The following is a 14,881-nucleotide window of genomic DNA, read 5'->3' on the forward strand; positions in this document are numbered from 1 at the left end:
TCAACTTTTACCCCTTATTCAATTTAGTCTTTTTTTCCCAATTATCTTTAATTCACCTATCCACAATCTAATTAACCTCACAATTAACTTCATAAATATTTCTAATAAATATTTTCGAATCCATTTTTCAAAAACAGAGACCCAAAAATATACTTTTTCGATAACCGTAAAATCCGGGTCGTTACACTAACATTTTCTAAATTAAAACTTAATAATGATTACACTTTTACAATTTAGTCCCCATATTATAGTTAACCGATTGCACTTTTACAATTTAGTCCCCATACTATAGTTAACCGCTTTCTCGATTCAATTACTTGACCATCCAATAATATATTTTTCATACTAAATATGTAAATCATCCATTCAAAAATTTACTAACTTTATTTACGGATTCAGCTTCGAAACCATATTTTTTTACACTGGCTAAAATTGGGTCGTTACAATCTGATGGCCAATGTAAAAAATTGAAGAATAATGCTATTTAGATTTTGGTTCGCATATTGATGACGTTCAAAGTAATTTTATGAAAAAAAATTAAAATGTAGAAGATGAATGAAAGTTTACTCATCTAATTGGTGTTGGAGGTGAGAATGGAGAAGGTCATACAAAAATAATTTTAACAACCTAATGACTTAAATAAAAACTTTTCAATAACTTAATGACCATTTTCTAACTTTTTAAAGTTGAGTGACCAAACCTTAAATTTATTAATAATTCAGTGACCTTAAATGTAATTTATCCTAAAATAAAAAGTAAATGATATGTATTAGTAATTTTTTAAAGTAAAATTAAGATTTTTTAATACTACAGCTATCATTAAACTATATATAAAATTACCATATCCTATTATGCCGCCCTTCATTTTCTAAAAATTTAAATTATTTACTTTTATTTTATTAATGTAAATAAAATCTAGTAAATTTTAATAATATTATATTAAAATAAATATGATTTTATTATTTTTATTATATATACATTTTAATTTAATTTCTTGACTAGTGAATGGTCATTTTCTATTGTCATTTACTAATTTATTATTTTTATCATATATATATTATTTTAATGTCTTGACTAGTTTAACCGTTACGGTAATTAATATCGCCATCATTAACTGTGGTCCGTTCAAAAGAAATCTTAATGATTCTTTTGTTTAGGGGTTGTGAATTTTCCAGAAGAAAGTCGAAGGAGCCTAGCAGCAGGAGATATCATTATACCCATATCCCAAGCTGATAGCAAATTTCCAAGCATTATGAACCGTTCAAATTCTATCTTCCATCACTGCTTTTCAGATTTTTTGAGCAGATATTTTGATCCAGCTTCGGCGCTTCAGTTCAGATATTTTCAGCTCTCTCCCCCCTGGAAACAAGCTTAAATAACACCCCAAGTTAAATACTCATTATCATATCCCCTCCATTTACCACACAAAAGCACCCCAAAAACAGTTTTGCACCATTCAATGGTAGCCATGGCAACAACCCTCTCTTCACTATCTTCCACCCCCAAACCATCCTTCTTAGACCACAAGTCATCCTTCCATGGCACCCCTTTAGCTTCTCGCTTTACTCCCATTAAATCCTCCTCCCAAATCTCCACCATTTCCATGTCCTTAATCCCTCCTTACGACCTGCAGTCCTTTAAATTCCAACCCATCCAAGAATCCTATGTCGCTCGTGAAATGACACGCCGTTACATGATGGACATGATTACCTATGCTGACACCGATGTTATCATCGTCGGCGCCGGCTCTGCAGGTCTCTCCTGTGCTTACGAGATTAGCAAAAACCCCAACATCCGTGTCGCCATAATTGAACAGTCTGTTAGCCCCGGTGGAGGCGCATGGCTCGGTGGCCAACTCTTTTCAGCCATGGTTGTGCGGAAACCGGCTCACAGATTCCTTGACGAGCTCGGCATCCAGTACGATGAACAAGAAGACTACGTAGTGATCAAGCACGCAGCTCTGTTCACCTCAACAATCATGAGCAAGCTCTTGGCAAGGCCTAACGTGAAGCTATTCAATGCTGTGGCTGCTGAGGATTTGATCGTGAAGGAAAACAGAGTCGCCGGTGTGGTTACAAACTGGGCTTTGGTGTCAATGAACCATGACACACAATCTTGCATGGACCCAAACGTGATGGAGTCCAAGGTTGTGGTCAGTTCTTGTGGGCATGACGGACCATTTGGAGCCACCGGAGTCAAGAGATTGAAGAGTATTGGGATGATCGATAGCGTCCCTGGAATGAAGGCACTGGATATGAATACTGCCGAGGACGCAATTGTTAGACTTACCAGGGAGGTTGTGCCTGGCATGATTGTTACGGGAATGGAAGTTGCAGAGATTGACGGAGCCCCAAGAATGGTATCCTTATCCTTGTGTTTAGTGACTAGGAACATGTTCCCTGTCGAGTAAAATCATGTTATTAACAAAATGTTGGTTTGATTTTGCAGGGTCCGACATTTGGAGCAATGATGATATCAGGGCAGAAGGCAGCACATTTAGCCTTGAAGGCATTGGGACAGCCAAATGTGATAGACGGGACCTTCAGCGAAGCTGAAAGAGTACAACCAGAGTTTGTTCTTGCTTCTGCTGAAACAGAGGAGATTGTGGATGCTTGAACATATTTGACAGCGGGTTTGATTTTCAGGGAATGGACTCCATAAAGATTATATGTAAATAAAACTACACCGTTGTGGAATGGTGTGTGTGAAAGACTGGCGCTGGACAAAAGGAGGACTTTTGCATTGAGTTTTGGTTTAATCGAGTTATGCTTAATGTCCATATTATCTTAGAAAATGAGGAGAAAAAAATGTTATGCAAAGTAATTCTAAGTGCTACATAATTTAACCAATATTAAATGAAGGAAAGGTAAATGTTGCTGCAACTCCAGGTTGTGGTCCATACCTGAAGCTCTTGGGGTTGAGCAGAGATGCGTTATTACAACTAATGTGTTGTCGATATGCCCTTCTGGACTTTGAACAATTTGTAAGCCCCTTTCAGAACAAAAACAAAAACCAAATTATAAGCCCTTTTGTTCAATAACAAAACTTGCAACCTAAAAGGAATTAGCTATGCCATTTGTCTAAAAAATTTATTGAAAGAAGCTGAAAGTCTTTAAAATTTGCTAATATTTGAGAGATTAAGGTTATTTTCCTTTAACAGGACTCAAGCAAAAGCGACATGATTAAAGGCATCGTTAAAACCCAAGTGCTGAAATTGGATTTTAATTGCTCATTGCAAATTGGACCTTTAATTTAAACCCAATTGCACCCTTCACAACCGAATCAATCACCACTTTAATCCATTTTTCTTTGCTATTCTACCCGATATTTAGACATGGTTTGGTTATTCGTTTTGAGGCGGAAGATTTCTTAATTACTTAAAGGGGTCTCAAAAATGAACTTTCAGTAGAAGTTTACGCCTGATTTAAATATAAACCGAATTTGGATTTTAATACCTATAATCCATTTTTTTTATTTTTATATATAATTTTTATCATATAAAAATTGAATATATACTACAAATTTTTAGTTGTACAATCAAATTTAAATTTAAATTTTAAAAATTTTATCTCATATAACAATAAAAATATTTTTATAATAATATAAGTTATTTTTAGAACTACAATTTTTAGTTGATTCTCTAATTCTTATATTCGAGTTCGAATTGGTTACTAACACCAACTTCATTAATCAATTAATTAAAAAATAATATAGATATTAATTCCAACTCGAATCAGAAACGAACAAAAGTGTTAAAATTAGATTAAATTAGTTAAATCAATAATTTATGGTTTAATTAGTTCAACCAATACTATAAAATTAAAAGTTTAAATTGATAAAAAAAATCAATTGAACTAAATAAAAGATTGATTAAAATATCATTTGAATGAGATCTAAGTTAGTTTAAATATTTAACTTTATAAATAAATGCTTATCTTGGTATTATTATTTATTTATATTTATTAATTATTTTATCATTTTTGTTTTCGTTTTTTTTCCTTTACTATTTTTTAAATTTTGTTAGAACTAAAATAGTCACTTTTATTTGTCACAGATTACATTTTAGTTATTTATATTTGAAATGTTACGTTTTAATTACTTACGTTATCGTATTGTAACATTTTAATTACTGAGCTGCTGATTGCCATCAATTGTGTAACAATAAGTTGACGTGGCATGTTAAATCATCATTTCAAATAAAAATTTTAGGTTAAATTCTATAATTGGTCCTTATATTTTTTTTTATTTTGAGCAATTTAATTTTTTTCATTTATGTTCTTTTAACTTTTTTTCCCATTCTCTTCTGCTTTTACTCTGTTTTCCTCCATTCTTCATATCTTTTTAACGTAGTTTTTTTTATGTTTTTTTTAAGTATACAGACTAGTTTTAACAAATGAAAATTATAGAAAAACTATGTTAAAAGAAATAGAGAAGGGAGGAAAACACAGGGAAAAGTAGAAGAAAATTAAAAAAAAAAAGAAAAGTTAAAAAATATAGAAGAAAAAAATTAAATTATTCAAAACGAAAAAATATGGGGACAGATTATATAAATTAAAATAAAATTTTTATTTAAAATGATGATTTAATGTGCTATATCAGTTTATCTTTATATTGTTAACGGCTAAGTAAATAAAATATTATAATGTAATAATGTAAGTAATTAAAAAGTAATATTTAAAATATAAATAATTAAATTATAATTTAAAATAAATAAAAATGATTATTTTAATACATTAATCATCTCACCATCTCATCAAAGACCATCTATACAGTTTTACCCGAACCCGATTCAATACCTGAGGGGAAAAATGCTTCTCGAGAACAGTACTTTCTCAAGCGACGGAGAGTGTAAACTCTAAACTGAACTCCAATGAAGTTTCACTGCCGCTCTCGCCGTTTTATGAAACCTTTTTCAAGCCTTACACCAAGGCAAAGAACAAATCATCCTTCTTCTTCTTCTAATTGGAGAACTCAAATCAAACAAACCCAGCTGGTTTCCCAAGTCTCATCCATTCTCTTACAAAGACATAACTGGCCTCCCCTTCTTCAAACTCTCAACCTCTCCTCCAAACTAACCCCATCTCTCTTCCTCCAAATTCTCCGCAAAACCCAACATCAACCCCATCTCTCTCTCTCTTTCTTCAACTGGGTCCAAACCCATCTGGGTTTTGAACCTGACCTCCTCTCCCACTGCCATATTATCCGAATTTCACTGGGCTCGGATGTTTCCCCATCCCTAGACCCCCTTTTACACTTCCTGATCAGTCGCATCCTCCACCACTAGTTGCAGATTCTATGGTTCAAGCTTGCAGAGGTACAAATTTTGATTCCACTGCTTTAAGTTCGTTGATCAAATGTTATTCAGAAAAGGGTCTTTTTATGGAAGGATTTGAGGTGTTTAGGAAAATCAGAAGCTATGGATTTACTCCTTCAATAAGTGCTTATAATGAGCTGCTTGATGCTTTACAGAGAGGAAATGAGGTGAAACTAGCTTGGTGTTTTTTAGGTGCAATGATTCGAGATGTCGACCCTGATTCATTTTCTTGGTCATTGGTTGCTCAAATTCTTTGCAAAAATGGGAATTTTGACAGTGGTTAAATTGCTGGAGAAGGGCATTTATAATACTAAAATTTATGATCTTCTTGTTGATTTTTATAGCAAAAATGGGGATCTTGAAGCTGCATTTCATCGATTAAATGAGATGAATAATAGAAAGCTTGATGCTAGTTTTTGTACCTATAGCTCAGTACTTGATGGGGCTTGTAAATATAATGATAGTGAAGTGATGGAGAGGATAACGAGGATAATGATAGAGAAGCAATTGCTTCCGAGATGCCAATTTTCCGGAAATGATTCGATCATCCAAAAGCTTTGTGATTTGAGGAAGACACATGCAGCTGAAATGATGTTTAAGAAGGCTTGTGGTAAGAACATTAGATTACAAGATGAAACTTATGGATCTTTGTTAAAGGCCATGTCTCAGGTCGGAAGGATAGATGAAGCGATAAACATGTATCAAACGATGTTGAAAAGGGGAATTAAGGTAAAAGACAGTTGCTATTGTGCATTTGCAAATGTCCTTTGTAAGGAAGATCAATCTGGTGATGGATATGGATTGTTGGTGAATATCATGAAACAAGGACATCATCCTTGTCCTTCCCAATTGTCCAAATACATAGCATCACTGTGTAGGAGGAAGAAATGGAAAAAAGCTGAAGAACTCTTGAATCTAATGCTAAAGAAAGGGTTATTGCCTGATTCAGTTCCTTGTTGTTTGCTGATGGAGTACTATTGCTTTAATAGGGAGATGGACAAAGTTGTTGCATTGCATTATGAGATGGTGAAAGTGGAGGGAAGTTTAGATGTAACGACATACAACACGATTCTTGAAGGGCTGTGGAGGGAAAAGAAAGCAGAAGAAGCAGTCGGGGTGTTTGATTATATGACAGGGTTGAACTTGGTTAATAGTGCAAGTTTTACGATCATGATCTGTGAGCTCTGCCGCATGAAGGAAATGAGAAAAGCTATGAAAATTCATGATGAAATGTTGAAGATGGGATTTAAACCTGACAAGGGTACATACAAGCGATTGATTTCTGGATTTAAGTAATAGATATAGGTAGTGCATATATCACATTCACATGGCCATTTGATTATTAGGTTATGTAGAGCATTCAAGTTTGGGTCTCGAAAACTTACTCCTCCATTTAGATAGATATATATTTTTTGTGATTAAAGTATCTTTCATCTCCATTTAGATTCATGAAGACTATCTAACAACCTTGTTTCTAAGGTTTAAATTTGATCTCAACACTTGTTGGAGAGAAGGAAAAGAATATATATAAACTTTTAGATTATTTCAAAAAAAAAAAATCTTATTATGAAACGGTGTCGTAAAGGTTTAGTTCAATATCAATTCAAAGTCTTCCGGTTCAGTCGAATGATAAACTTGACCAATATACCATAAACCAAACAATTCCAACTGGAAAAAAAAGGAGTAAAAATGGCGGATCATTTCTTCACATTCTCGATCATTACCCTTTCTCTCTTCGTTGTAGCTTCCTCAGGTGGACTGGAATCAGAGCTGGTAGCCGATCTCCTAACTCTACAGGCCGAATCAAAATCAGGAGTCATCCACTTAGACGACCGAACCGTATCCAAATTCCTAACCTCTCCCCGAACCCCTCGCCCTTACTCTTTTCTCATTTTCTTCGACGCTGCCAATTTCCACGACAAACCTGAACTCCGCCTCCGGGAACTCCGCCGGGAATTTGAAATCGTCGCCTCGTCTTTCATTACCAACCACAACAGCTCCAACACCAAGCTCTTCTTCGGTGACATCGAGTTCCGCGAATCCCAATCTTCCTTTCAGCTGTTCGGCGTCAACTCCCTTCCCCACGTTCGCCTCGTCGGCCCCACGGCGAAATCCTTGAAAGATGACTCGGATGTAATGGACCAGGGCGATTTCTCCCGTTTGGCAGAGTCAATGGCCGAGTTCGTCCAGTACAGAACTAAACTCACCGTGGGTCCCATCCATCGCCCTCCCGCTCTTTCTAAAATGCAACTGGGTCTCATCACTGCCCTTTTGTTACTCTGTTTACCCTTGGTCGCCAAAAGGATCTTCGCTGGCGAAACCCTCTTACACGATCCCAAAATTTGGCTTTCCGGTGCCTTTTTTGTTTATTTCTTCAGTGTTTCCGGTGCAATGCATAATATAATAAGGAAAATGCCCATGTTTTTGGTGGATAGGAACAATCCAAACAAATTGGTTTTCTTTTACCAAGGGTCAGGAATGCAGCTTGGAGCGGAAGGGTTCGCGGTTGGTTTTCTGTATACTGTTGTGGGGTTATTGCTAGCATTCGTGACCCATGTCCTTGTCTATGTTAAGGATGCAACAGCCAAACGCTTGGCGATGCTTTTTACGCTTTTAGTTTCCTTCTGGGCAGTGAAGAAAGTGATTTTGTTGGACAATTGGAAGACCGGGTATGGGATTCATGGGTTCTGGCCTTCCAGTTGGAATTAAAGGGATTATCATTTTTTGTTTTCCCGGTTACTATGAGGTGAATTATGGTTTTAACATGGAGGTTTTAGTTGGCAAATCGATACAAATTTAGATACTTAAATTGTATAACTTTGCTTGGAATTTTTGGCTTATAGAACATTATTTTGTTAGAAGTTGACATCTTTGCTTGAAAAATCAATTTGCATGCTTTAATCATAGCGTTCCACATTATGCGTCCACTTATTTCTGTTTCTATGCTGCGTTAGGCTTTACATGTTTAGCATTGATGGTTTCGCTAACCCTCGTTTCAGTCTCTGGGTTTAGAAATGAAGGCTTACATGCATGGGATAAAATCTTGTGGAGAAATAAAATTTGCTGCCCTTGCTTAGTTATCTACTTATACATGTCTACGTTTGCCTTTTCTTTGTTCTCTGCTTACACCTCCAATTTCGTGCACCAAAAATACTAATCTAATCTTTGTAATTGATATTAGTGACGCTTTAAGTATCTGCCGAAGCATAGATTGGAAAATGTCTTGTAGGATTTCATATCCTAAACTGCAAAGGAATCCTGTAGACATATGAGAACCATAGTTTTTATTTGGAAAGATACTAATCATATCTGTGTTTGGTGGTATCGGTACAGGATTCTCTAAACCAAACTTTAATGTCCAAGTTGAATTCAAGCCTTGGACACCTTTTACTTGCCATGGTTCTTAGGATTTGTTTATGTCCTAGTTCCTGATGTTTTGTATCATACAAGTTAGCAGTCTTATGTCAGTCACGTGTAGAAGTTGATGTTCTTGATCAATAGAGTCACATCTAGAGCAGTAAACCGTTGACTGCACATTAAACATGGATGGGTTTTATATGGCTTATGCTCCATGTAGCAAACTCCTTGCATGCACGCCAGCAAACTGCTTAAGACGAGCAGTGGGAAAATTCCTTTTTCATGGCTCATACTCATGGGTGTTCAGATTGGCCAGGGCATAAAAGAACACACATTTCGTGTTATTTCTTCCTGGTTGAAATGCTGGTTTCTTTTTTTGTTTAGTAACTCATGAACCTGAATTCTTCGAGTTATTTTGGGGATCATGCTATGTTTTCTGTCTATTGAGAGGCTGAAGAAGAATGATTTTTGTTGACTAGATACTTGTTCAGTGCTTCAGAAACGAGAACACATCAGCTGATTGATTAATGTGAAAAACCATGAATTTCATACCGTTGATTATTAGAAAACCTACAGCCCCAATAGATTCAAAGTATTTTCCGAGGGCTCCCTTGTTGATGACTTTTCCAAACCAAATTAGCTCCTTGGGTATATTTGGTTGTTGGACCTTGTTCTTCAGGTAAAAAATTCTATATATTTAGGGATTTAAATAGCGGTCCGATATCGCTATAGCGGCCGTTATATAGCGGTAGCGGCACTGTCCGAAACCGTTACTGCTGAAACCGCTATTATTGTTTTACAATAAGTTGTGTGAATTTTCAAAAAAATTCACGATCGCGATACCTGCAGTGACCGCAATAGCATTCGTTATGTCCGCAACCGCGACAAATGCAATGCGACCGAAAACGCGGCCGCGTCCGCAATTTAAATCCCTGTTTCATACCAAAAAACTGAACTAAGTATTTAAGTAGTTTCACTTCTATGATAGGGATCTAAATACTCGCGCCTATTACACTGATTTAGCTGATTATGGAGATTTGGACCACTGGCTAAGTGTAGATATGGTATCCAATGAAACTCTCTTTGGTCCAGTTTCTGGCATTTGGAATCGGTTCTAAAGAGGATAAGTTTCTCAGGGGGAAAGAAAAGAAAAATATATTCCAAACTTTCGGCCCACCCCCTACTTCACTTTCTTAAGGTATTCTTTTTCTTTCTTTTTTTTTTTCAAACTTTTACTAAAAGAGATTGCTGCTGAGTCACTCACGACCATACAGGGCATTTATACATCACAAAAAGGTAGCTGTTGAGTCATTTGGACGGCTAGTAAAGGCTCTGAACTGTGGTTTCAATCCTCCATCCAATCAAACTTTGCGTATAATTGCAGGCAGCGGATTCCTCATCTTACAATTACAATCGCACCCCTCATCTAGTTGGAGGAAATCTCTACCCTTTTAAGCTGAAGGCAAATGAATATGGGGTACTATAGTCATCTAAATGGTAACCCGGGAGACAGTCCCTTTTGGTTGCTTAGCTTAGTTCGCATGTTATTATCTTAATGTCATATATTCATCCAACCTTATATTCGCATGGCATGGTGACTCTCGAGAAGGAGGGAACCTTTTGAGTATTATTGAGAGATCATAACAAATGGAAGAACAAATTGATTTGGTGGGGAAGGCATTTGTGGATCATTACTACCATCTCTTTGATAATGATCGGCCTGCATTGTCTTCTCTCTACAAGCCTTCCTCCACGTTGACCTTTGAGGGCCATAAGATACAAGGTGTTGAGGACATCACTGCTAAGCTTATCAGTCTTCCATTTGATCAATGCCGACATGTAATCAGCACCATTGATTCGCAACCTTCTTTCTCTGGCGGCATTGTCGTCTTCATCAGTGGCAGTCTCCAGTTGTCTGGAGAGGAGCACCATTTACGGTTCAGCCAGGTTAGGTATTTCTTACTCAAAGCTTGGTTCTCATTCTTAATTAATACAATTTTAGTCTCTAATTTTTAATGGTATAACAGATGTTTCATCTAATCCCCATGCTTGAAGGGAACTTCTACGTGCAGAATGACATATTCCGCCTGAACTATGGATGAATGGTTCTTTTTCCCATTCAATCATTTGTTGTTCAACATACATTTCTTGGATAAAACTCTATAATCACTGATCAATTTGTTCCTTTAGTATCGTTATATTCATTGTTGTCTGCATTTATCCTCCTCCTTGGATTGCTAAAGTTGTAGTTTACATCAAAGGCTGCCTGCCTGCATTGTTATTTCGGTTTAATATAATAAGAGATTGCAATATCCGTATTCGCGTTTTAAGCTTAAACGTTTCCTGCTCAAGGTGACTGCTTACTCCGCATTCAAGTACTAAACCTAGTTTATGGATGGATTAGTCAGATGGGATCCTTTGAAAAGCTAGTTGGGCCATTTTGATTTATTTGTTCATGGACCATTTCGAATGGGTAATTGTTTGGGATGGGCTAAGAGTAAACAACTCTCTAGGTATTGTAAAGAAACAGCGAGATTAAAGCAAATATCAATGTCCTTTTCGAGTTGAAAGATAAGAACCGAGAAGCATAAACTAGTATAAGTTGATGTAAATTTAAGTTTTTAAAATACGTTAAGTTGTTCCCAATGTTTAAACTTAGACAAAGTTCTAGGAAGAAAAGATGAAGAAGTGTAAAAGAAAAAGGACAATAATAAATTTTTATTTAAAAAAAAAAGAATGGTAAACAAAGGTAAGTAGAATAGGTGAAGTGATTGAATGGTGATATTCAGCAATTCCATGATGGCTCACATTATAAGCGGATCTAAAATCCTCCACTTGGATTCTAAAGTGGCAGACAGTGCCATCATGATCCCTTGCTTTTCCGAAGTCATTGCTCAATAACTAAGCATTCACATACATATGTGCTTCATTTTGTACTCTTTAGTAAGTATTGTTTTTGTTCCAATTTGATTATATTTATGTTTTTAAAAGTATTGGGTGTGTTTCCGTATTAAAATCTCGTCTCAGCCGAATATGTATAAGATAATGATATGCACCTTATGCAATGTCTTCGAGCACTCCTCGTGTATTTATGAACCATTTGAACATGTAGCAATTTCATAACCATTCAACAGTTTTCAGATGCATGTTTCAAGCATTCGGAAAGTTGTCAATAATTAAAGATAAAAATGAGAGAGGTTTAATGTTTAGATTTAGTTGAAGGAACAAAAGGTTCGAGCTTATTCCTGAGCCAAATAGCCTTAGCTATAATGTTGCCGCTTAAACATTGAGGGACCCAGAGAAAAAGAACAGCCTAAAGCATGGTTACAAATGTCCCAGTTTTCCAAAGTTGACAAATGATCCACTGAGAAAACTTGATCATCTCAAGACTCAAATCCTGGTTAATGATAACTTCCATCTTCATTCATGGTGTTAATTATTTACCTTTTTTATTATTATCCATGTGTAACTGTTTCATACATTATCCCCTTATGTGCTTTACTTCAATGTTGTGATTAAGAAAATCCCGTACTGGATTCCCTTGCTTATTTAAGGATTATGTAGCGAAAAAGAGCCTAGCTACTACTGCAGTTAAGCATATCAAGCTTACTTAAATACCATGGCTAATATCCGACAGCCTTTACTAGACAGACCAAGAGGTTCTTACAGCAGGGATTGCCCCCTAATTTTCACATTGGTACTTCTAATATGCTTAGCTGCCCTGGTTGCAATCCATTTAGTAAGATTCAGCTCCTTCGATGCTAATCATCCATATAAATATTGTGAGAGAGCTGTTGACCAGAAATCATGTTTAGCCTTGCTCTCTGAAGTAGCCTCAAAGACAACCGTAAGAAAGAAGGGTGTTGATCTGCTACATGCTTTCTTAGAGCGATCTGCTTCTGATATGCAAAATGTCATCAACCAGGCTCGCAACTTCAACGATGGAATCAATAATAGTAGGGAGCAAGCGAGTTTGGCTGATTGTCTGGAGTTGGTGGAGTTATCCAGGGACAGGATCATGGATTCTATGGTTGGTGTTGAAAAACAAGATGTTAATTGGCATTCCAATGCTCAGGCGTGGCTGAGCAGCGTGCTGACAAACCATGTGACGTGCTTGGATGGGTTACAAGGGTCAGTGAGGACCCTTATGGAGCCAGGGCTCAGCGACCTTATATCGAGAGCAAGAACTTCCCTGGCCATTTTGGTTTCCGTTTCTCCTACGAAGACAGAATTCGATGACGACCCATTGATCGGTGGGTTTCCATCATGGCTCAGCAGCAAGGATCGAAAGCTTTTACAGGCTTTGCCTAATGAAATCAAGGCCGACGTTGTGGTGGCTAAAGATGGGAGTGGCAACTACAAGACCCTAGGAGAAGCAGTGGCAGCGGCACCAGATAAAAGCAAGACCAGGTACATAATTCATGTGAAAAAGGGTACTTACAATGAAAACGTCGAGATTGGAACAAACAAGAAGAATTTGATGATTGTTGGTGATGGCATGAACTCGACGATTATCACGGGTAGCCTAAATGTCATTGATGGATCCACAACCTTCAAATCAGCCACCGTCGGTAAACATCTTTACCTTAAAATACATCTTAATGCATACATATTCCTTTCAACAGTATGGTTTACTTGCTTTCAATAATGCAGCGGCTGTTGGTGATGGATTTATGGCCCAAGACATATGATTCCAAAACACAGCTGGGCCACAAAAGCATCAAGCTGTGGCCCTCCGAGTTGGAGCCTATCAATCTGTTATAAACCGCTGCAAGATCGATGCTTACCAAGACACTCTTTACGCCCACTCCAACCGCCAGTTCTACAGGGATTCCTACGTTACCGGCACGGTGGACTTCATATTTGGCAATGCAGCTGTGGTGTTCCAGAACTGCAAACTCGTGGCCCGGAAACCCATGAACTCACAATCAAATATGGTCACGGCCCAATGAAGATTAGACCCAAACCAAAACACTGGGACTTCGATCCAAAACTGTAATATACTAGCAAGTGCTGATCTTGAGCCCGTTAAAGGCTCCATCAAGTCATATTTAGGTCGGCCCTGGAAGGAGTATTCACGAACTGTTGTGATGCAATCCTACATTGGTGACCATATTGACCCTTCAGGTTGGTCGGTTTGGAGTGGGGATTTCGCTTTGAAGACATTGTACTACGGGGAGTACATGAACAGGGGACCAGGAGCCGACACTAGCAAGAGAGTGAAATGGCCAGGCTTTCATGTCATTACTAGCGCCAAAGAGGCCAAAAAGTTCACTGTGGCTGAGCTCATACAGGGAGGATCTTGGTTGAAATCTACAGGGGTGACTTTTAAAGAATGGCTGTAAATATATTCACTGCGACTCGAGTTTTTTTTTTTTTTTAATAAATGAAAGTCGTCCACCAACCCTTTCGCTGTAATAGTTTGGCTAAAACGGACACGAATTTAAGGTTTGCATCAAGTTTTAGTTCATTAACTAATCGATTGCTTTGAAGCAAGGGTAATAAGAAGTTGCTATTGTCTTACTCAATTCACTAAACTAAATTTGATGGTAACCTTTTACTTATAAATTAACCTTAGTTTCGTTGAACTTAAGAGAGAGATTTGCTGAGTATTCTACTTTGTACAAAAAAACCCAAGGCATATTCAAATTCGCCCTTTGTCTTTTAAAGCTGAGAAGGATTGGAAACCAAGTACTAAAGCTGTGTTTTATTCCAAAAGACAGCTGCTCCAAACGTGGCTACAACAACCAATTACATTTCAAAGATATTGTGTGGTTTCCAAAGAAATGCTTAGGAAATTTAGCTGTATCAGATTCCAAGATGATGTTGGTCAAAGCAGTTATAATATTATAATACCCTAGGAGGAAGACATTGTTAAAATCAGATTCATTGCCAGAAAATATTTTAAAGAGATGATGAGTATCCATGTGGGGGTCGTGAAAAATCCATTATAATTGATTGACAATTATGGAAAGATACGTTTATGTTAATGAACCAATTAAAAGGAATGAATGATTCCTTTTGGTCTTTGACTTTTGATTTCCATCGAGAATTAACAGTATAGCAGTAATAAGGTGAAAGAAAAAAAGGGAAAATGAAAAAAAATTTTCAAGGAAGATTAAACGAAATTGAACAGGATATGTCCAAACTGCAACATTTGGTGGGCAAAAGAAAGGCATTATATCTTTTTTGTCCTTCTCCCATATCTTC

At 36.8% G+C, this 14,881-nt stretch overlaps 4 protein-coding genes and 1 pseudogene across 4 annotated transcripts; all 5 read left to right on the forward strand.

The window, feature by feature from the left end:
- The first annotated feature begins 1,144 nt into the window (after positions 1-1,144).
- LOC107958248 (thiamine thiazole synthase 2, chloroplastic) lies at positions 1,145-2,882 on the forward strand. The gene is made up of 2 exons (XM_016893950.2): positions 1,145-2,359; positions 2,449-2,882. The coding sequence occupies exons 1-2, from the start codon at positions 1,460-1,462 to the stop codon at positions 2,614-2,616; spliced, it is 1,068 nt and encodes a 355-aa protein (XP_016749439.1). The 5' UTR covers positions 1,145-1,459; the 3' UTR covers positions 2,617-2,882.
- Positions 2,883-5,521: 2,639 nt separating this feature from the next.
- Positions 5,522-8,218, forward strand: LOC107958251 (pentatricopeptide repeat-containing protein At4g21170). Its single transcript, XM_016893952.2, has one exon. The coding sequence runs from the start codon at positions 5,522-5,524 to the stop codon at positions 6,608-6,610; it is 1,089 nt and encodes a 362-aa protein (XP_016749441.2). The 3' UTR covers positions 6,611-8,218.
- On the forward strand, positions 7,004-8,023 carry LOC121203039 (probable dolichyl-diphosphooligosaccharide--protein glycosyltransferase subunit 3B). The gene has a single exon (XM_041111879.1). The coding sequence runs from the start codon at positions 7,004-7,006 to the stop codon at positions 8,021-8,023; it is 1,020 nt and encodes a 339-aa protein (XP_040967813.1).
- Positions 8,219-8,883: 665 nt separating the features above from the next.
- Positions 8,884-11,001, forward strand: LOC107958252 (nuclear transport factor 2B). The gene is made up of 5 exons (XM_041113652.1): positions 8,884-9,350; positions 9,660-9,869; positions 9,946-10,168; positions 10,281-10,618; positions 10,699-11,001. Exons 4-5 carry the CDS (start codon positions 10,319-10,321, stop codon positions 10,771-10,773), a joined length of 375 nt encoding a protein of 124 aa, XP_040969586.1. The 5' UTR covers positions 8,884-9,350; positions 9,660-9,869; positions 9,946-10,168; positions 10,281-10,318; the 3' UTR covers positions 10,774-11,001.
- Positions 11,002-11,094: 93 nt separating this feature from the next.
- Positions 11,095-14,283, forward strand: LOC107958249 (pectinesterase-like; annotated as a pseudogene).
- Positions 14,284-14,881: the final 598 nt, after the last annotated feature.

The sequence above is a fragment of the Gossypium hirsutum genome, chromosome A05, assembly GCF_007990345.1.
Source record: "Gossypium hirsutum isolate 1008001.06 chromosome A05, Gossypium_hirsutum_v2.1, whole genome shotgun sequence".
In the NCBI taxonomy this organism is placed as follows: domain Eukaryota; kingdom Viridiplantae; phylum Streptophyta; class Magnoliopsida; order Malvales; family Malvaceae; genus Gossypium; species Gossypium hirsutum.

Excerpts from the sequence above, each read along its gene's own strand:
- LOC121203039 (XM_041111879.1), top strand. The coding sequence starts at position 7,004 with ATGGCGGATCATTTCTTCACATTCTCGATCATTACCCTTTCTCTCTTC.
- LOC107958248 (XM_016893950.2), top strand. The coding sequence starts at position 1,460 with ATGGTAGCCATGGCAACAACCCTCTCTTCACTATCTTCCACCCCCAAA. Across the intron at positions 2,360-2,448 it reads TTGACGGAGCCCCAAGAATG|GGTCCGACATTTGGAGCAAT; the intron begins GTATCCTTATCC and ends TTGATTTTGCAG.
- LOC107958251 (XM_016893952.2), top strand. The coding sequence starts at position 5,522 with ATGTCGACCCTGATTCATTTTCTTGGTCATTGGTTGCTCAAATTCTTT.
- LOC107958252 (XM_041113652.1), top strand. The coding sequence starts at position 10,319 with ATGGAAGAACAAATTGATTTGGTGGGGAAGGCATTTGTGGATCATTAC. Across the intron at positions 10,619-10,698 it reads ACCATTTACGGTTCAGCCAG|ATGTTTCATCTAATCCCCAT; the intron begins GTTAGGTATTTC and ends ATGGTATAACAG.